We start from the raw sequence: 21083 nt of genomic DNA on the forward strand, positions 1-21083 counted from the left end.
CTAATAATGCTTATAAATCACAATGAAGATATTTCATGAATTTTCATGTTCTACATAAAAAAAATCAAAATATATGGGAATAACTGCTAAAAAGACAAAGCTAATTTGATAGAAACATAGTAATATTAAGAGTTTAATGTACTACTTTAAAAAGAAAGAAATAAAAAGGACACAGAAAATGTACATAATATAACTAATAAGATTAATTTAATATATATAGCCAATTGAGACTAAATACCCTTTAAAGCACTTATTTAATTTAAAAATGTAATATTTAAGCTGCAAAATAAAGCTCAATATATCACCTAGACTAAAATTTGTAAGGACCACATTCTCTTACAGTACAATAAAACTGAAATTTTATAACAAAATAAATTGCTGGCATATATAATTATATAATTTTATAACAATAAATTACTGCCATATATAATTATATATAATTATAGTATATAAAAAAGAAATTTAAAACTATAGAGCGTTTTGAAAATCATGCTAATGAGAAGCCCACATATCAAATGTACTCAAAGCAGCAGTTAAAGACAAATTTTAGCTTTAGAAGCTCCTGTTACTTACTAAATGAGAAAAATAAAATCAAATGAACTTTGATTGGGCTTGAGAAATTGGAAAAATAACAAAATAAATCTAAGAAAGCAGAAAGAAGAAATAAATAAAAGTTGGAATTAATTTTAAGTTGGTTTTAAAATAGTCCAATTGGCTAGGGTTAGTTCTTTGAATATATGAATAAATGAGGTAATTTTCTGGCCAGCAAAATAAGAAAAAGTGAAATGTAAGTAATCCAAAGAGAAAATAGTCATAAATCTGGAAGTTGTTAAATATTAGATAACAGTATATGTAGTTTAATATGAATAAATTTGAAAATCTAATCTGAAGTCATGATTATCTGGAAAATTTTAAATTATAAGAATTTATTGAAGCAGTAAAAAAATTTGGAAAGCTCAAAAACTTTTTAAGCCTAGTTCCTTCATAGGAACAAATAATTTTGTTTTACATAAAGCTACTTCAGAGCATGGTTATAGTTTCCTAGTAAATTTATCACAGCAGGCTCTGATAACAGTTTTGTAAAAAGAGAATAAAAAAATAGAAAATTAGAGATCAACTTTATTTAGAAGTATATAGAATAAAAATAAAACACTAGCTTATAAATTTAGCAGTGAGAATATAGATTTTGTTCTCAATATAAATATAGTAGGAAATCTAAATATAATTATCATTAGTAGTCCAAGGAGTCTTTTATAGGTGCTAAAAAGTCATGTGGTGATGTTCAGCAGCAATTCCTGGCAAATTAGGATTAAAAGATTTTCTGTTAAAATATGCAGTACAACAAAGAAACCTGTTATTCCTTCTATCATTTAAAATTGTTCTGAAAGTTCTTGGCAGCACATTAAAATAAGAAATAGAAATTAGGATTAGAATTTATGTGATTATCCCATAATACATAAATGTTTATCTCAAAAATGTTTATCAAGTGAAATCCACAGTGAAGTACTCTGAAAATAGAGAGGAAAGATTGATATCTGCAAATAATTATTATTTTTTTTAACTTAAGTTAATTAACTGAAAACTATCAGAGTTAATAATAGAATTCCATAGGATGGGTAGATGCAAAATCAACGCTTTGCTGTATCAACTAGAAAATATAATGGAAAAATGGTCCCATTTCTGTGAACTACAGGATTAAGTTTATCAGGAATTGTGAGGGGATTTAGGCTAATATAAAGAAGACCAAACATCTTTACTAAGAGGTATGAAAAAAAATGACTTGAATAAATGGAGAGACATAGTACATTACTTGATAAGCAGATGGAATATTGTGAAGATTTCTGTTATTCTCAAATTAATTTGTTGGTTTAATGCAATTCCAGTCAGATTAGTTTGTATGGAATGGGCTAGAGTAATGAAAAATATTTTAAAAATAAAAAAGCATGAATGAGAGCCTTGTGCTGTCAGATAAAGAATAACAGATTTGTGTTTGTGAAATAATAGGCAGACAGTCATTGGAACTCAATGTTTTGGGTCAGAAGCAGGCAGTGATATAGGTAATCAAAACAATAAGTCATGAAATCAAAGATCAATAATGATGATTACATAAAAATTTAGAAGTACTATTTTTCATAATACACCATAAACAAAATAAAAAGCAGTCGGAACTAGGAGGAAGCAGTCTATGAAGAGGTTGAGGAGTGGAGGAGTTTATTCAGTGGATGAGAGTTCTGCAGAGCATGGAGGAGAATGCTGAGAGGGCTGGGAAGATGGTGGCCCAAGTGTACACCCATGACCTCCTCTCCTTCCCACCTGTTTCTGGAATAGCAGCAATAAAAGCATTCTGGTGGGGTGGGAGAGAGAGGAGGTAGAGAAGAGACAAGCTGGTTGGAAAACAGCAGGCAACTAAGTTGTGTCAGGATGCAATTAGCAGAGCAGAGGATAGATTCCCAAGTCCCCGGTGATCAGTGTTGTCCAAGCTTTGTAGTTCAGGCAGACAAAACATTTGCCAAAATGAATGCCAACTAACTGAGAGACTCCTGGAATTGCTGCAGCTTGGCTGGAGTCCCAACCAAGCACAGGATCCAGGATCATCTTTATCAAAATCGAAGTGAGAGGCTGACCACTACTGGGACCAAAATGAGTTTGGGACCCCAGCCCCTGGAACTAGCTACCAGATTCACCTGGTCATTTCCTTCACCTTGTGTTAATATGACTTTACATTTTATTTAATTTAAGCTTTTGGATCCCATTTATCATGTTATAGCAGGGTGGTGTTGTACCTAGCAAGTACTTACCAGAGGAAATATAGATTTTAGGAAATATATAAATTTCAAGGAAAATAGGTAGTAAGTACCAATAGAGGGAGGGATAATAAGCGACCTTACAGTATTCGGAGAAGGGGACAGGTTACCACAGAGGTCGATGGCAGATTAAAAAAAACAAGGTTGAGAATCCTTACAGGTGATTGGGGGGAAGGGAGAACATTTAGTACTGTCCGCCCTTGGCATCCACTCTGCATCCAGGCATACAGCCAACCATGGATTGGAAATATTCGAAAAAAAAGTTCCAAAAAGTAAAACTTGAATTTGCTGCACTCCCGTCAACTATGTACATAGCATTTACATTGTATTTACAACTATTTATATAGAATTTACATTGTATTTAATTTATTTATTCCAAAGAAATTCAGGCTAAATGCTTTCATGATTAAAAGGTATCATTCTTTTTTTTAAATATCTTTATTGGAGTATAATTTCTTTACAATGTTGTGTTAGTTTCTGCTGTATAACAAACTGAATCAGCTATATGTATGCATATATCCCCATATACCCTCCCTCTTGCATCTCCCTCCCACCCTCCTTATCTTATCCCTCTAGGTGGTCACAGAGCAGGGAGCTGATCTCCCTGTGCTATGCGCTGCTTCCCATCAGCTATCTCTTTTACATTTGGTAGTGTATATATGTCCATGCCACTCTCTCACTTCATCCCAGCTTACCCTTCCTCCTCCCCGTGTCCTCAAGTCCATTCTCTATGTCTGCATCTTTATTCCTGTCCTCCACTTAGGTTCTTCAGAACCTTTTTTTTTTTAATTTTAGATTTCATATATATGTATTAGCATACAGTGTTTGTTTTTCTCTTTCTGATTTACTTCACTCTGTATGACAGACTCAAGATCCATCCACCTCACTACAAATAACTTCGTTTCTTTTTATGGCTGAGTAATATCCCATTGTATATATGTGCCACATCTTCTTTAGCCATTCATCTGTCGATGGACACTTAGGTTGCTTCCATGTCCTGGCTGTTCTAAATAGTGCTGCAGTGAACACTGTGGTACATGATTCTTTTTGAATTATGTTTTTCTCAGGGTATATGCCCGGTAATGGGATTGCTGGGTCATACGGTAGTTCTATTTTTAGATTTTTAAGGAACCTCCATACTGTTCTCCATAGTAGCTGTAACAATTTACATTCCTACCAACAGTGCAAGAGGGTTCCCTTTTCTCCACACCCTCTCCAGCATTTATCGTTTGTAGATTTATTGATGATGGCCAATCTGACCAGTGTGAGATGATACCTCATTGTAGTTTTGATTTGCATTTCTCTAATGATTAGTGATGTTGAGTATCCTTTCATGTGTTTGTTAGCAATCTGTATATCTTCTTTAGAGAAACGTCTGTTTAGGTCTTTTGCCCATTTTTGGATTGGGTTTTTGTTTTTTTTGATATTGAGCTGCGTGGGCTGCTTGTATATTCTGGAGATTAATCCTTTGTCAGTTGCTTCATTGGCAAATGTTTTCTCCCATTTGGAAGGTTATCTTTTCACCTTGTTTATGGTTTCCTTTGATGTGCAAAAGCTTTTAAGTTTCATTAGGTCCCATTTGTTTATTACTGTTTCTATTTCCATTTCTCTAGGAGGTGGGTCAAAAAGGATCTTGCTGTGATGTATGTCATAGAGTGTTCTGCCTATGTTTTCCTCTAAGAGTTTTATAGTGTCTGGCCTTACATTTAGGTCTTTAATCCATTTTGAGTTTATTTTTGTGTATGGAGTTAGGGAGTGTTCTAATTTCATTCTTTTACATGGAGCTGTCCAGTTTTCCCAGCACCACTTATTGAAGAGGCTGTCTTTTCTCTCTTGTATATTCTTGCCTCCTTTATCAAAGATAAGGTGACCATATGTGCATGGGTTTATCTCTGGGCTTTCTATCCTGTTCCATTGATCTATATTTCTCTTTCTGTGCCAGTACCATACTGTCTTGATTACGGTAGCTTTGAAGTATAGTCTGAAGTCCAGGAGCCTGATTCCTCCAGCTCTGTTTTTCTTTCTCAAGATTGCTTTGGCTGTTTGGGGTCTTTTGTGTTTCCATACAAATTGTGAAATTTTTTGTTCTAATTCTGTGAAAAATGCCATTGGTAGTTTGATAGGGATGGCCCTGAATCTGTAGATTGCTTTGGGTAGTATAGTCATTTTCACAACATTGATTCTTCCAATCCAAGAACATGTATCATCTGTTTGTATCATCTTTAATTTCTTTAATCAGTGTCTTAACAGTTTTCTGCATACAGGTCTTTTGTCTCCTTAGGTAGGTTTATTCCTAGATACTTTATTCTTTTTGTTGCAATGGTAAATGGGAGAGTTTCCTTAATTTCCCTTTCAGATTTTTCATCATTAGTGTATAGGAATGCCAGAGATTTCTGTGCATTAATTTTGTATCCTGCTACTTTACCAAATTCATTGATTAGCTCTAGTAGTTTTCTGGTAGCATCTTTAGGATTCCCTATGTGTAGTGTCATGTAATCTGCAAACAGTGACAGCTTTACTTCATCTTTTCCAATTTGGATTCCTTTTATTTCTTTTTCTTCTGTGACTGCTGTGGCTAAAACTTCCAAAACTATGTTTAATAATAGTGGTGAGAGTGGGCAATCTTGTCTTGTTCCTGATCTTAGTGGAAATGGTTTCAGTTTTTCACCATTGAGAATGATATTGTCTGTGGGTTTGTCATACATGGCCTTATTATGTTGAGGTAAGTTCCCTCTATGCCTACTTTCTGTGGGGTTTTTATCGTAAATGGGTGTTGAATTTTGTCAAAAGCCTTTTCTGTATCTATTGAGATTATCATATGGTTTTTCTCCTTCAATTTGTTAATATGGTGTATCACATCCATTGATTTGCATATATTGAAGAATCCTTGCATTCCTGGAATTAATCCTGTTTGATCATGGTGTATGATCCTTTTAATGTACTGTTGGATTCTGTTTGCTAGTATTTTGTTGAGGATTTTTGCATCTATGTTTATCAGTGATATTGGCCTGTAGTTTCATTTTTTTGTGACACCTTTGTCTGGTTTTGGTATCAGGGTGATGGTGACCTCGTAGAATGAGTTTGGGAGTGTTCCTCCCTCTGCAATATTTTGGAAGAGTTTGAGAAGGATGGGTGTCAGCTCTTCTCTAGATGTTTGATGGAATTTGCCTGTGAAGCCATCTGGTCCTGGGCTTTTGTTTGTTGGAAGATTTTTAATCACATTTTCAGTTTCATTGCTTTATGATTGGTCTGTTTATATTTTCTATTTCTTCCTGGTTCAGTCTCAGAAGGTTGTACTTTTCTAAGAATTTGTCCATTTCTTCCAGGTTGTCCATTTTATTGGCATATAGTTGCTTGTAGTAATCTCTCATGATCCTTTGTATTTCTGCAGTGTCAATTGTTACCTCTCCTTTTTCATTTCTAATTCTGTTGATTTGAGTCTTTTTCCTTTTCATCTTGATGAGTCTGGCTAATGGTTTATCAATTTTGTTGATCTTCTCAAAGAACCAGCTTTTAGTTTTATTGATCTTTGCTATTGTTTCCTTAATTTCTTTTTCATTTATTTCTGATCTGATCTATATGATTTCTTTCCTTCTGCTAACTCTGGGGGATTTTTTGTTCTTCTTTCTCTAATTGCTTTAGCTATAAGGTTAGGTTGTGTATTTGAGGTGTTTCTTGTTTCTTGAAGTAGGATTGTATTGCTATAAACTACCCTCTTAGACTGCTTTTGCTGCATCCCGTAGGTTTTGGGTCATTGTGTTTTCATTGTCATTTGTTTCTAGGTATTTTTTGTTTTCCTCTTTGATTTCTTGAGTGATCTCTTGGTTATTTAGTAGTGTATTGTTTAGCAAGCCTCCGTGTGTTTGTATTTTTTACACCTTTTTTCCTGTAATTGATATCTAGTCTCATAGCGTTGTGGTCAGAAGAGATACTTGATACAATTTGAATTTTCTTAAATTTACCAAGGCTTGATTTGTGACCTAAGATATGATCTATCATGGAGAATGTTCCATGAGCACTTGAGAAGAAAGTGTATTCTATTGTTTTTGCATGGACTGTCCTATAAATATCAATTAAGTCCATCTTGTTTAATGTGTCATTTAAAGCTTGTGTTTCCTTATTTATTTTCATTTTGGATGATCAGTCCATTGGTGAAAGTGAGGTGTTAAAGTCCCCTACTATGGTTGAGTTACTGTCCATTTCCCCTTTTATGATGGCTATTAGCGTTTGCCTTATGTATTGAGGTGCTTCTACGTTGGGTGCATAAATATTTACAATTGTTATATCTTCTTCTTGGATTGATCCCATGATCATTATGTAGTGTCCTTCTTTGTCTCTTGTAATAGTCTTTATTTTAAAGTCTGTTTTGTCTGATATGAGAATTGCTACTCCAGCTTTCTTTTGATTTTCATTTGCGTAGAATATCTTTTTCCATCCCCTCACTTTCAGTCTGTATGTGTCCCTAGGTCTGAAGTGGGTCTCTTGTAGACAGCATATATACGGGTCTTGTTTTTGTATCCATTCAGCCTGTCTATGTCTTTTATTTATTTATTTATTTATTTTATTTTCGGTACGCGGGCCTCTCACTGTTGTGGCCTCTCCCATTGCGGAGCACAGGCTCCGGATGTGCAGGCTCAGCAGCCATGGCTCACGGGCTGAGCCGCTCTGCAGCATGTGGGATATTCCCGGACCGGGGCACAAACCCGTGTCCCCTGCATCGGCAGGCGGACTCTCAATCACTGCGCCACCAGGGAAGCCCTGTCTATGTCTTTTGGTTGGAGCATTTATTCCATTTACATTTAAGGTAATTATTAATATATATGTTCCTGTTACCATTTTCTTAATTGTTTTGGGTTTGTTATTGTAGGTCTTTGCCTTCTCTTGTGTTTCCTGCCTAGAGAAGTTCCTGTAGCATTTGTTGTAAAGCTGGTTTGGTGGTGCTGAATTCTCTTAGCTTTTGCTTGTCTGTAAAGGTTTTAATTTCTCCGTCAAATCTGAATGAGATCTTTGCTGGGTAGAGTAATCTTGGTTGTAGGTTTTTCCCTTTCATCACTTTAAATATATCCTGCCAGTCCCTTCTGGCTTGCAGAGTTTCTGCTGAAAGATCAGCAGTTAACCTTATGGGGATTCCCTTGTATGTTATTTGTTGCTTTTCCCTTGCTGCTTTTAATATTTTTTCTTTGTATTTAATTTTTGATAGTTTGATTAATATGTGTCTTGGTGTGTTTCTCCTGGATTTATCCTGTATGCGACTCTCTGCACTTCCTGGATTTGATTGACTATTTCCTTTCCCATATTAGGGAAGTTTTCAACTATAATTTCCTCAAATATGTTCTCAGTCCCTTTCTTTTCCTCTTCTTCTTCTGGGACCCGTATAATTTGAATGTTGGTGCATTTAATATTTGCCCAGGGGTCTCTGAGACTGCCCTCAATTCTTTTGATTCTTTCTTCTTTCTTCTGCTCTGTGGTAGTTATTTCTACTATTTTATCTTCCAGGTCACTTATTCATTCTTCTGCCTCAGTTATTCTGCTATTGATTCCTTCTAGAGAATTTTTAACTTCATTTATTGTGTTGTTCATCATTGTTTGTTTGCTCTTTAGTTCTTCTAGGTCCTTGTTAAATGTTTCTTGTATTTTCCCCATTCTACTTCCAAGATTTTGAATCATCTTTACTATCATTACTCTGAATTCTTTTTCAGGTAGACTGCCTATTTCCTCTTCATTTGTTTGGTCTGGTGGGTTTTTACTTTGCTCCTTCATCTGCTGCATATTTCTTTGTCTTCTCATTTTGCTTAACTTACTCTGTGTTTGGGGTCTCCTTTTCACAGGCTGCAGGTTCGTAGTTCCCATTGTTTTTGGTGTCTTCCCCCAGCGGGTAAGGTTATTTCAGTGGGTTGTGTAGGCTTCCTGGTAGAGGGTACTGGTGCCTGTGTTCTGGTGAATGAGGCTGGATCTTGTGTTTCTGGTGTCAGGACCGCGTCCGGTGGTGTGTTTTGGGGTGTCTGTGAACTTACTATGATTTTAGGCAGCCTCTCTGCTAATGGGTGGGTTTGTGTTCCTGTCTTGCTAGTTGTTTGGCATGGGCTGTCCAGCACTGGAGCTTGCTGGCCATTGAGTGGAGCTGGGTCTTAGCACTGAGACGGAGGTCCCCGGGAGAGCTCTCACCAGTTGATAGTATGTGGGGCTGGGAGATCTCTGGTGGTCCAGTGTACTGAACTCGGCTCTCCCACCTCATAGGCGCAGGCCTGACACCTGGCCAGAGCATCAGAGCCCTGTCAGCCACAAGGCTCAGTAGAAAAGGGAGAAAGAAAAGAAAGAAAAAATAAAATAAAATAAATAAAGTTATTAATGTAAAAAAAAAAAAGAAAAATATTATTAAAATAAAAAGATTTAAAAAGTAAGTTTAAAAAAAGAAGAGTGTAACTATACCAATAAGCAAATCCACCAATGATAACAAATGCTAAAAACTGTACTAAGATCAACATAAAAATCAGAAACTAGTCAGTCACATACAGCAACCCCAAGTCTACAGTTGCTCCCAGAATCCACTGCCTCAGTTTTGGGATGGTTCATTTTCTATTCAGGTATTCCACAGATACAGGGTCCATCAAGTTGATTGTGGAGATTTAATCTGCTGCTCCTGAGGCTGCTGGGAGAGATTTCCCTTTCTCTTCTTTGTTCGCACAGCTCCTGGGGTTCAGCTTTGGATTTGGCCCCGCCTCTGCATGTAGGTCGTCTTCTGGCGTGGGTTCGCGCCCAGACAGGAGGGTGTTAAAGGAGCAGCTGATTAGGGAGCTCCACCCAGGCCAGGGGGGTAGAGGGGTATGGAATGTGGGATGAGCCTGTGGCGGCAGAGGCCAGCGTGACGTTGCAACAGCCTGAGGCGTGCCGTGTGTTCTCCCTGGGAAGTTGTCCCTGGATCACGGGACACTGGCAGTGGCGGGCTGCACAGGCTCCCGGGAGGGGAGGTGGGGACAGTGACCTGTGCTTGCACAAAGGATTCTTGGTGGCGGCAGCAGCAGCCTTAGCATTTCATGCCCATCTCTGGGGTCCACGCTGATAGCCGCGGCTTGCACCCATCTCTGAAGCTCTTTTACGCCGTGCTTTGAATCTCCTCTCCTCACACACTCAGAAACAATGGTCTGTTGCCTCTTAGGCAGTTCCAGACTTTTTCCTGGACTCCCTCCCTGCCAATTGTGGCGCACTAGCCCCCTTCAGGCTGTGTTTACGCAGCCAACCCCAGTCCTCTCCCTGGGATCTGACCTCTGAAGCCTACGTTGTATTTTAAATAATCTAGAGATGATTTAAAGTATATAGGAGGATGTGTGTAGGTTATATGAAAGTACTGTGCCATTTTATATAAAAGACTTGAGCATCCTTGGCTTTTGCTATCTGAGGGGGTCCTGGAACCAAGCCCCTGCAGTTACCAAGGGATGAATGTAGCCTAAATAGATAGATCTAAAATGCTTAACTCTTGTTAATATCCAGAAGTTGATAGTGGCTGGGAGCTTGCACTTGATGGAACTAAAAGGACTGAAGTCTGTTGGAAGCAAAGTAGTTTGTCTAGGGTCACTCTTATGTAGTTATTTTCTCAGTTTTAAAGGGGAGTGTTCACGTTTTAGTTTCAGTTCAATTCTATTCCTCCTAGATCATACTTCAGCTCTCATCACATTTTTATGGTGTGATTTACATTTTGCTCTTTTGAGAGACTAGCTATTCGTTGACGACCAGGAGTATCATAGTCTCATTTATGCGTGGGACATAACCAGTTTTGGGTATTCTAGCATAATTTCAGTGGCAATACTCATTAAAGGTTTATTACTTTGGGGTAGTTTTATAAATTCTTGTAGATCCTTTTAACTGACTTTATCTTTTTGTATTAGGAGGAATGAGTCCCTACTTGGAATAAAAAAAATGAAACATAAGGACAATACTTTGTGTAAAAAGGTCATCAAACCTATGAAGAAGTTCAAAGCTGCAGTAGTGGAGATTTTAGGAGTAAGTTTCATATAAATTTTGAATTTTAAGTTAATGAACTTAAGAGATGCATGCATCTAGAGATGGTTGGCTGTACTATAATTTAGTATAATGTGAAACAGAAGAGAATACCAACAATCATAATTTTATAATTATGCAATATATTTTAATTCTTACCACAAGGATATTTTTATAACCATTTTTTTTGTCTACAGGGGTACTTCTTTTACTTTTGTTAATAATTTTAATTGAGGGACATAAAGAAACCACTATTTTAATGTGAAAAGATGAGCATTAGAGTACAAGTAAATTATAGTATTGTGTTAAGATTTTAAGTTGGATTTGTAACATTTTTGTTATCTCCCATGTTAAGACTACAGAAGTGAAGCCCAGACAGAGATCTAAAAAAAAGGAAACTCTAAGAGAATTTTTGAATAAGAATCCTTTTATTTCTGAAATGGCGGAGCAAGAAAGGTATTGATTGATTAATTAATTAAATTTTTACTTGAGGGTTACTATGTGTTGTGCATTATTTTAGGCACCAGGGATACATTGGTAGAGTAGACAGATAAGATCACTGCCATCAGGGAGCTTACATACTAATAAAAGGAACACAAAATAAAGACACAAATAAACAATTTATTTTTTTATTTTTTATTTATTATTTATTTATTTATTATTGGGGTATAGTTGTTTTACAATGTTGTGTTAGTTTCTACTGTACAGTGAAGTGAAGTAAAATTCCCTGTGCTATACAGCAGGTTCTCATGAGTTATCTGTTTTATACATATTAGTGTATACATGTCAATCCCAGTCTCCCAATTCATCCCACCCCCCCTTCCCCCCTTGGTGTCCATATGTTTGTTCTCTACATCTGTGTCTCTATTTCTGCCTTGCAAACTGGTTCATCTGTACCATTTTTCTAGATTCCACATATGTGTGTTAATATACAATATTTGTTTTTCTGACTTACTTCACTCTGTATGACAGTCTCTAGGTCTATCCAAGTCTCTACAAATGACCCAATTTCATTCCTTTTTATGGCTGAGTAATATCTCATTGTATATATGTACCATATATTCTTTATCCATTCATCTGTCAATGGACATTTAGGTTGCTTCCATGATCTGGCTATTGTAAATAGCGCTGCAGTGAACATTGTGGTACATGACTCTTTGAATTATGGTTTTCTCTGGGTATATGCCCAGTAGTGGGATTACTGGGTCATATGGTAGTTCTATTTTTAGTTTTTTAAGGAACCTCCATATTATTCTCCATAGTGGCTGTATCAATTTACATTCCCACCAACAGTGCAAGAGGGTTCCCTTTTCTCCACACCTTCTCCAGCATTTATTGGTTGTAGATTTTCTGATGATGCCCATTCTAACCGTTGTGAGATGATACCTCACTGTAGTTTTGATTTGCATTTCTCTAATAATTAGTGATGTTGAGCATCTTTTCATGTACCTCTTGGCCATCTGTATGTCTTCTTTGGAGAAATGTCTATTTAGGTCGTCTGCCCATTTTTTTTTTTTTGCGGTACGCGGGCCTCTCACTGTTGTGGCCTCTCCCGCTGCGGAGCACAGGCTCCGGACGCGCAGGCTCAGCGGCCATGGCTCACGGGCCCAGCCGCTCCGCGGCACGTGGGATCCTCCCGGACCAGGGCACGAACCCGTGTCCCCTGCATCGGCAGGCGAACTCTCAACCACTGCGCCACCAGGGAAGCCCCCATTTTTTGATTGGGTTGCTTTTTTTGATATTGAGCTGCATGAGCTGTTTGTATATTTTGTCCATTGATTCGTTTGCAAATATTTTCTCCCATTCTGAGGGTTGTCTTTTTGTCTTGTTTATGGTTTCCTTTGTTGTGCAAAAGAAACAAGACAATTTAGATTTTTGATAAATTTTATAAAATAAATGAACAGGATGATATACTATAGAGTAACTGGCCTGGAGTGGAGATGGTGATAGCAGTAATTTAGATAAGAGTGGCCAGGAGATTAAACTGGTAAATTACTTTTAATTATTGGCAGATAATGTTCTTGTTTATAAAACTTAAACCATAAAACTCATCATGGTGTGTTTAGCTTTTATTGTCACAAGTACACATTTATGATTCTCATACATTCTTTATATACCTTACCTTCATTATGTAATGCTTTCCTTTACCTGTTTAGTGATTTTGATCTTAATTTTCAACATATAAATATTAATTAAACCACTCTTCTTTTTGTTTGCATTTGCCTACGTCTGTTTGATTATCCCTTCATTTTCTTTATTTAAATTATGACATATTTTAGATGAGTATGGAGAATAATATAACAAATGAACATGTACCCAATATGCAGCATACCATATAAAGCGTTTGGGATGCATTTCTGTCCCCCTCTATCCCAGAAGTAATACAATCCAAAATTTGGCATTTATCGTGCTTATAAGTGACTTTATACTTCAATTATGTATGTATATGCCCCAAAATAACATACAGTATTAATTTTTACAAATTTTTTTGCCAGTTTGCTCTTATTCCTCACTATTATGTTTGTGAGATTTTTTTCATGTTGATTATACACAAGTCTAGTCCAACTTTCCATTATGTAAACAGTGCTACAAAGGACATTCTTATATATATCTCCATATGCACATGTGAGAGTTTCTGGGGTAAATACACAGGAGTGTAGTTCTCAGGATATGGGCATTTTAACATTTCTAGATATTGCTAAATTGCTTTAAAATTTTCATCAGTGTTGTGTCAAGTTTCCCTTAGTCAGCATCTTCCCTGACACTTAATATTAATATCAAATTTTCAAATTTTTGTGGACCTATGAGCTGTGAAATTTTCTCTGCTTGTTATTTTAATTTCTATTTCTTTGATTACTAATGAGGTTAGGCAGCTTTTCATGTTTTTTTTAAAACCCTAGGGTTTTTCTGTTCTCAAGACTGCTTGTTTAGATCCTTTGTGCATTTGCAACTTTTGTTTTCTCATTTATTTTTAGAAGTTTGGATACTAATGCTTTTCCCAGTTTGAGGCTCATCCATTTACATTTTAAAAGTCATCTATTTTTTATTCATTCATTCATCTATTTATTTATTTATTTATTTTTGGCTGCATTGGGTCTTTGTTGCTGCACGCAGGCTTTCCCTAGTTGGGCGAGCAGGGCTACTCTTCATTGTGGTGTGTGGCTTCTCATTGCGGTGGCTTCCCTTGTTGCAGAGCACGGACTCTAGGCATGCGGGCTTCAGTAGTTGTGGCTTGTGGGCTCTGCTCTCAGTAGTTGTGGCACACGGGCTTATCTGCTCCACGGCATGAGAGATCTTCCTAGACCAGGGTTTGAACCTATGTTCCCTGCATTGGCAGGCGGTTTCTTAACCACTGTGCCACCAAGGAAGTCCCTGAAAGTCATCTTTTTTTAAATCAAAAGCTATAACTGTTAATTGGGTCAAATGTATCGACATTTCTCTTTATCATTTTTGAAATTCTTCTCCGAGGTAGTAAGGTATTTTCTTCATCAATTTAAATGTTTGATTTTACAATTAGGAATTGCATCCAACTCTAATCAATTTTTATGAATGGTGAGAGGAAGAATCCCTCTCCCCCTCTTTTTTAGTTTCATTATAGTTTCATTATACCCGATTGACTAGCTCCCTTTATTGAGTAGTCTATTCTGTCATCACTGTCACTTTTTGTCATTTAGCAAGTTGTCTTATATGTAGTTTTGGAATCTTTTTCCTGTCCCATTACTCTGTCTATCCCTGAGTCAATATCACACTATCATACTTTGTTTCGTTTTAAATTAAGTTTTATTGTCTTGATAGGACAAGTCTCTCCAGGATGTTCTTTTCCTTCATGCACGTCTTAGATATTCTTCCACAAAATAGTTTGGAATAGCTGTGAGTAATAAAAAGAAATAACAACTTGTGATTTTGATGGAGATAGAATTGAATATATGGATTGGTTTGAAAAGTTATTGTTTTAAACAACATTGAATCTTTCTATTAGTAGACAGACCACATACTTAGATCCTATTTAATATCTATCAATAAATTTTTATGATATTCTCCATAAAGCTGTTACCTATCTTTTGTTAGCTACATAAAAGGAATGCTTTTTGGCATTTGTGTAAATGGTATTCTAAAATTATGTTTTTGAATACTTCTGTTTTTTATATATGAATATGATTGATTTATAAACAACTCGATCTTCTATACAACTTGGTAATTTATCCATAGTTACAGATTTTCTGTGTGGACGGTCATACTGTGAACAAATAATGAAAGTTTCGCTTAATCCATTCTAACACTCAAGCCTCTTACTTCTTTGTCTAGCCTACAGGTTGGGATGTCAAGTTTAATCTTGAATGTAGTCTGTGATTGTGGACATCCTTGTTGTAACATGCACTTTTAAAAACTTTTTATTTTCAGATAATTGTACATACAATTGTAACATGCAGTTACAAAAAGTAATACAGAAAAAACCTGTATACCTTTAACCCAGTTTCTCCTAGTATTAATTACATAACTAAAAATAGCACAGACAGGAAATTGACATGGATACAATCTATTGACCATATTCAGATTATAGCAATTCTATGTGCAATCATATGAGTGTGTGTATTTAGTCTTATGCAATTTTATCACATTTATAGACTTGTGTGACTATCACCGTAGTGTAGAAACAGAACAGCTCTATCATAAGGATCTACCCACCAAGCCCCCCTGCTACCTTTTCATAACCACAGCCACCTACCTCCCTTCCTCTCCCCCTCCCAACCCCTGACAACCACTAATCTGTTTTCCATTTCTATAATTTTGTAATTTCAAAAATGTTATAAAAATGGAATCACACAGTATGTAACTTTCTGAGATTGGCTTTTTCTTTCCACTCAGCACAGTTCCTTTGAGACCCATTCAAGTTGTGTGCATCACTAGTTCACTTTATTATCGTTCAGTAGTATTCTGTGGCACTGACATACCACAATTTGTTTAACTACTCACACACTAAAGGCCATTTGGATTGCTTGGATTGTTTTGACTGTTAGGAATAATGCTGCTGTGAACATTCATGTACAGGTTTTGTGTGAACATAAATCTCCATTTCTCTGGAATAAATGGCCAAGAGCGCAGTTGCTAGATTGTGTGGTAAGTGCATGTTTAACTTTGTGAGAAATCCCATACTTTTTTCCAGAGTGGGTGTACTTTTCACATCCCCACAGCAGTGTTTGAGTGATCCAGTTTCTCCTCATGCTGGCTAGCAGGTAGTGGTATTACTATTTTTTATTTTAGTCATTAAAGTAGGTGTTAGTGATGTCTCATGGCTTTAATTTGCATTTCTGTAAAGGCTCATGATACTGAACCTCATTTCATGTGTTTACTTGCCACCTATATATCTTCTTAGTGAAGTGTCTGTTCATGTCTTTTGCTCATTTTCTAATTGGACTGTTTGTTTTTAGTTTTTGTGTTGAATTTTGAGAGATCTTTATATATCCTAGATATAGGTCAAGCCCCTTGTTGGACATGTGGTTTGCAAATTTTTTTTTTCAGTGTGTAGCTTGCCTTTTCATCCTCTTCACAGTCTTTCACAGAGCAAAAGTTTTTAATTTTGATGATGTTTGACTTATCAATTTTTCCTTTAATGGGTTGTGCTTTTGGTGTCAAATCTAAGAACACTGCCTAGCCCTAGGTCATATATCTTTTCCCCAAGTTTTATGTTTTATATTTACTTGTGATGCATTTTGAATTAACTTTTTGTATAAGGGATTGAGATTTATGTTTTTACTTATAGATATCCAACTGTTCCAGTACCATTTGTTGGAAAGACTGTCCTCCTTCTACTGATTTGCTTTTGCAGCTTTGCAAAAAATCAGTTGGGCATATTTATGTGGGATTTGGGAAGATACTCTATCAAATTTAGGAAATTGTCTTCTATTTCTTGTTTTCTGAAAGTTTTCTTCTGAATTGTGTTCAGTCTTGTTTAATATTTCTTCTTCACTAAGATTTTTTTCTCCTTTAATCTTATTATGCAGTGAATTACATTAATACATAAATGTTAAACCGTGTACAGTGTCTTTTTCTCACACTTTTGACTCCAACGGTATGTGTCCTCCAAAACCAACCACTTCTCAGGGAGTTGGGACAAGATAGCAGAGTGGAAGGACCTTGGGCTCACCTCCTCTCACGAGCACACCAAAATTACAACTAACTGCTGAACAACCATTGATAAAAAAGACTGGAAACTGTCCAAAAAGATATTCTACATCCAAGGATACAAAACCAACCCTTTGCCTAGTTTCTCCTAATGGTAACATCTTACAGAGCTATAGCATAAAAATTCAATTCAATTCTGATAGTATCTACCTGGAGTCAGCATCAGATCCCACAAGTTGAAGGACCCTGCCCCACAAGACTGGCCCCGCTTTAGATGCCGGCCACAAATGGGATGGCCAGGCTACCCACATTTCTGCCCAGCCTATTACAAACTAGGGGGTCCCCATAATTCCTCCTCACCCCATTCAGTTTCAGTAGTTTGCTAGAATGGCTCACAGAACTCAGAAAAACATTTTACTTAACGTTTACTGGTTTATAAGGGATGCACGTGAACAGCCAGATGAAGGGGCTCATAGGACAATGTCTGGAAGGGTCCTGAGCACAGGAACCTCTGTCCCTGTGAAGTTGTGATGCATCGCTCTCCCAGCAAGTGGATATGTTCACCAACCTGGAAGTTCTCTGAACCTTATTGTTCACAGGTTTTTTAAAAAACCAATCTGCAGTCACTGTCCCCGGAGACTGGGGGTTGGGGCTGAGAGTTCCACTTAGTAATCATGTGTTTGATTTTTATGGTGACCAGCCCCTATCCCGAGGCTCTCTAGGGGCCCAACCCTGAGTCACTTTACTAGCACCTGAGTCTAGCACCTTACTAGACTCAGGTGTGTTCCATCATGAATAACAAGAAACTCCTATCACTCAGGAAACTCCAAGTTTTAGGAGCTCTATACCTGGAACAAAGGACAAAGACCAAATATGTATTTTTATTATAACATACTATGTCTGCACACATACATTCATTTTTTACCTACTGATTCAACTTCTTTAAGATTAATAGCCACTCTGAATCTGTGATTTTTTTTTTTTTTTTGGGGTACGCGGGCCTCTCACTGTTGTGGCCTCTCCCGCTGCGGAGCACAGGCTCCGGACGTGCAGGCTCAGCAGCCATGGCTCACGGGCCCAGCCGCTCCACGGCATGTGGGATCTTCCCACACCGGGGCATGAACCCGTGTCCCCTGCATCGACAGGCGGACTCTCAAGCACTGAGCCACTAGGGAAGACCGTGTGATTTTTTTTTTGAGTTCCTTTTGATGAATTCTATTTTCTAGGAAATTATCCATTTTATCTAAATTTTCAAATATATTCATAAAACGTTATTATATTCTCATGTTATCTTTTGAATCTCTGCTATATCTACAGTTACACCCTGTATTTCATTCCTAACTTCATTAATTTTTGTCTTCTCTCATATTTTTGAGATTTATCTTGCCAGAGGTTTGTCTGTTTTTCCCCCATTTTTTCAAAGAGCCAAATTTTGTCTTTGTAAGTCTTCTTTATTGTGTTTATTTTCCTTGCCCTTAATTTTTGCTTTTATTCTTATTACTTCCCAGCTTCTTCTTTTTTTTTTTTTTTTTAACAGCTTCATTGAGACTTTAGGCAAGGAAAAAATTATTTTTCCTTCTACCCTCCTAAGTTCCCTGGCTGGGACTCTGTAATATTAGACTGACAAAAGACAGATTAACAAGAGAAAAACAAACAGGAGTTTATTAATGTTTGCATATGCATGGGAGAACTCAGTGATGAGTTACTCAAAGGGGTAGTTAGGACTTGGGCTTCTACGGCATCTTAACAAAAGAACAACAAATTTATAGTAAAGTGACAAAACAAGGAAAAGGGGTTTAGGCTTTCAAGGGCAGCAAACTCTGGTAGAAATATGAGAGAAACTATTGGAGTAAGACTTGTTTGGGCAGGTCCATCTTGACGCTGATTTTCACTCTTCATGGCCATAAAATTTCCCAGGAGAGGAGATTTATGGCATTCTTCATTTTTCAGAAGTTTCTATTTTCTATCAGATAAGGGAACCTCCAAGAAGGCATCTTTCTGCATCTGTTCATTCTCATTTACCTCCAGCTCAAAATGATCCTAACGCCAAAGTGAGAAGTATCTCCCTGTATGATCTCACCCTCTGTGGCGGGGAAGATGCAGGTAGTCCTGTCACTCTCCTTGGCCTTTTGAGGTGACTTGACCTCTTCACACAGGAATAAGATTGATTTTTATTTTGGAAATTGTATTTTTAATTTTTAAGGTAGAGTTATTTAAAACATTTCCATTTGTTTGGAAACCAAAAAACATTACTTAAGACAACCAAACAACAGCAAAAAGCTCAAAAAACGTTGGATTAAAAGGAAGTCATGAACAAAATACAAAATATTTAGCACTGAATGATAATGTCAACACTACATATCAAAAAGTAGTTTCCGGGCTTCCCTGGTGGCTCAGTGGTTGAGAATCCGCCTGCCAATGCAGGGGACGTGGGTTCGTGCCCCAGTCCGGGAAGATCCCACATGCTGCGGAGCGGCTAGGCCCGTGAGCCATGGCCGCTGAGCCTGCACGTCCGGAGCCTGTGCTCCGCAACGGGAGAGGCCACAGCAGTGAGAGGCCCGCGTACCAAAAAAAAAAAAAAAGTAGTTTCCTTCCTTCCTTTGTTCTTCAGAATATCTGTTTTTTTCATGCAACAACATCTATCTCCCTTCCTTCCATCCATCCCTCTTTCCTTTTCTTCCGTGTGTGTGTGTGTGTGTGTGTGTGTGTGTGTGTGTGTTGTATTGATTCAGATGCAGACATGTTGTCTATTAAAGTGAGCAAGATACTTTAACTTACCAGTTGAGATCATTTTTTCTCCTTCTCCAATATAAATCAGGTAGAATGGCACAGACCAATGAGGCAGCAACATTGTCAAGGGTTAAAAAAAAAAAGATAAAGTATTTTGAAGAAGTAGTCATGTCATTTAAACAACTATGTAACTATAAAATTAGGTGGGCTGGGCTTCCCTGGTGGCGCAGTGGTTGAGAGTCCGCCTGCCGATGCAGGGGACACGCGTTCGTGCCCCGGTCCGGGAGGATCCCGCATGCCGCGGAGCGGCTGGGCCTGTGAGCCATGGCCGCTGAGCCTGCGCGTCCAGAGCCTGTGCTCCGCAACGGGAGAGGCCCGCATACTGCAAAAAAAAAAAAAAAAAAAAAAATTAAGTGGGCTACTTTGAGATTTTGATAGGAATAATTTGAAACAAATTGAATATATGTTATACTTAAAACCTAAATTATTAGCTAAATTTTGAGATATTAGTTTTTTCCAGAGCACACTGCATATAGGATGTATGAAGTTATTTCACGTATAGTTGTATAGTTGACTGTTTTATTTCCTCTGTAGGCTAGCTAATGTTAGAAAAAATTTGGCTCCATTGTTTTTTTCCCTTAAGGAACAGAACAGAGAAATGATTTTCTTGTTTAATATTGAAGTTAGTTGATGAATGTGAACATTATAATGTTATAATTTAGTTGTCTAATCTCAGTGGCCTTTTGGTGATGGAAAAGAAAAGCGCTGTTTGGTTTGAGCCTAGCACACAGACATCAGAGAGAATTGAAGGCAATTCATAGTGTCTTCATCCCTAGTGTTTATCCTTGTGCCTGCTTCACTGTCCTAGTTCACATTTTTAGCGCTAAGGAAATGACAGATAAACCAGAAACATTTGCATAAGGGCAGTCAGGTGACTTCTTGATGTATTTTGTACAAATTGGAATCATTCTTCTTTGTTAAATGTCTGGAAGTTTGTATAATTTCAAAACTTCCTTCTCCCTCTGCAGAAATAAGAGAGCTGATGTTCGAAAAGTAGCACATCGATTCCTGGTAGATAACTTGAATCCTTTAATATTAAATTATGTTAAAAAGAAGAGGTTTCATCAAATATTTCTTGAGGAGATGCCCTGGAAAGCTCAGATAAACCTGTATCTGGCAAGCGCACACTTCAGCCTGCTTTTAACAGAGCTAGGGGAACATACAAAGATGAAATTTGGTTCGTCATTGGTAATGGTCAGGTAGAGTATATTATCAATGAATAATACTTCTTTAGTCTCAAGAACATGGGTTGTATTTCTATGAGCAGGGCTCCAATGCTGATGATAACTTAAAGAGGTTTACAAAGTGTTTCAGTCTGTACTGACGTTTGGTATATTTTTAAACTTCTTATCTCAGAATCTTTCCCAAATG

At 37.2% G+C, this 21083-nt stretch overlaps 1 protein-coding gene across 1 annotated transcript in view; it reads left to right on the forward strand.

Annotated features, from left to right (window-relative positions):
• The window catches only part of CFAP54 (cilia and flagella associated protein 54), a 302505-nt gene that overhangs the window by 120612 nt on the left and 160810 nt on the right, over nt 1–21083 (forward strand). Inside the window, exons 31-33 of the mRNA XM_027107250.1 lie at nt 10688–10802; nt 11155–11255; nt 20681–20911. Coding sequence (XP_026963051.1) covers nt 10688–10802; nt 11155–11255; nt 20681–20911 — 447 coding nt within the window. The remainder of the gene's footprint in view (nt 1–10687; nt 10803–11154; nt 11256–20680; nt 20912–21083) is intronic.

Source organism: Aethalodelphis obliquidens, unplaced genomic scaffold (assembly GCF_003676395.1).
Source record: "Aethalodelphis obliquidens isolate GAN/ISIS:26980383/991018 unplaced genomic scaffold, ASM367639v1 scaffold8, whole genome shotgun sequence".
Taxonomy (NCBI): Eukaryota; Metazoa; Chordata; class Mammalia; order Artiodactyla; family Delphinidae; genus Aethalodelphis; species Aethalodelphis obliquidens.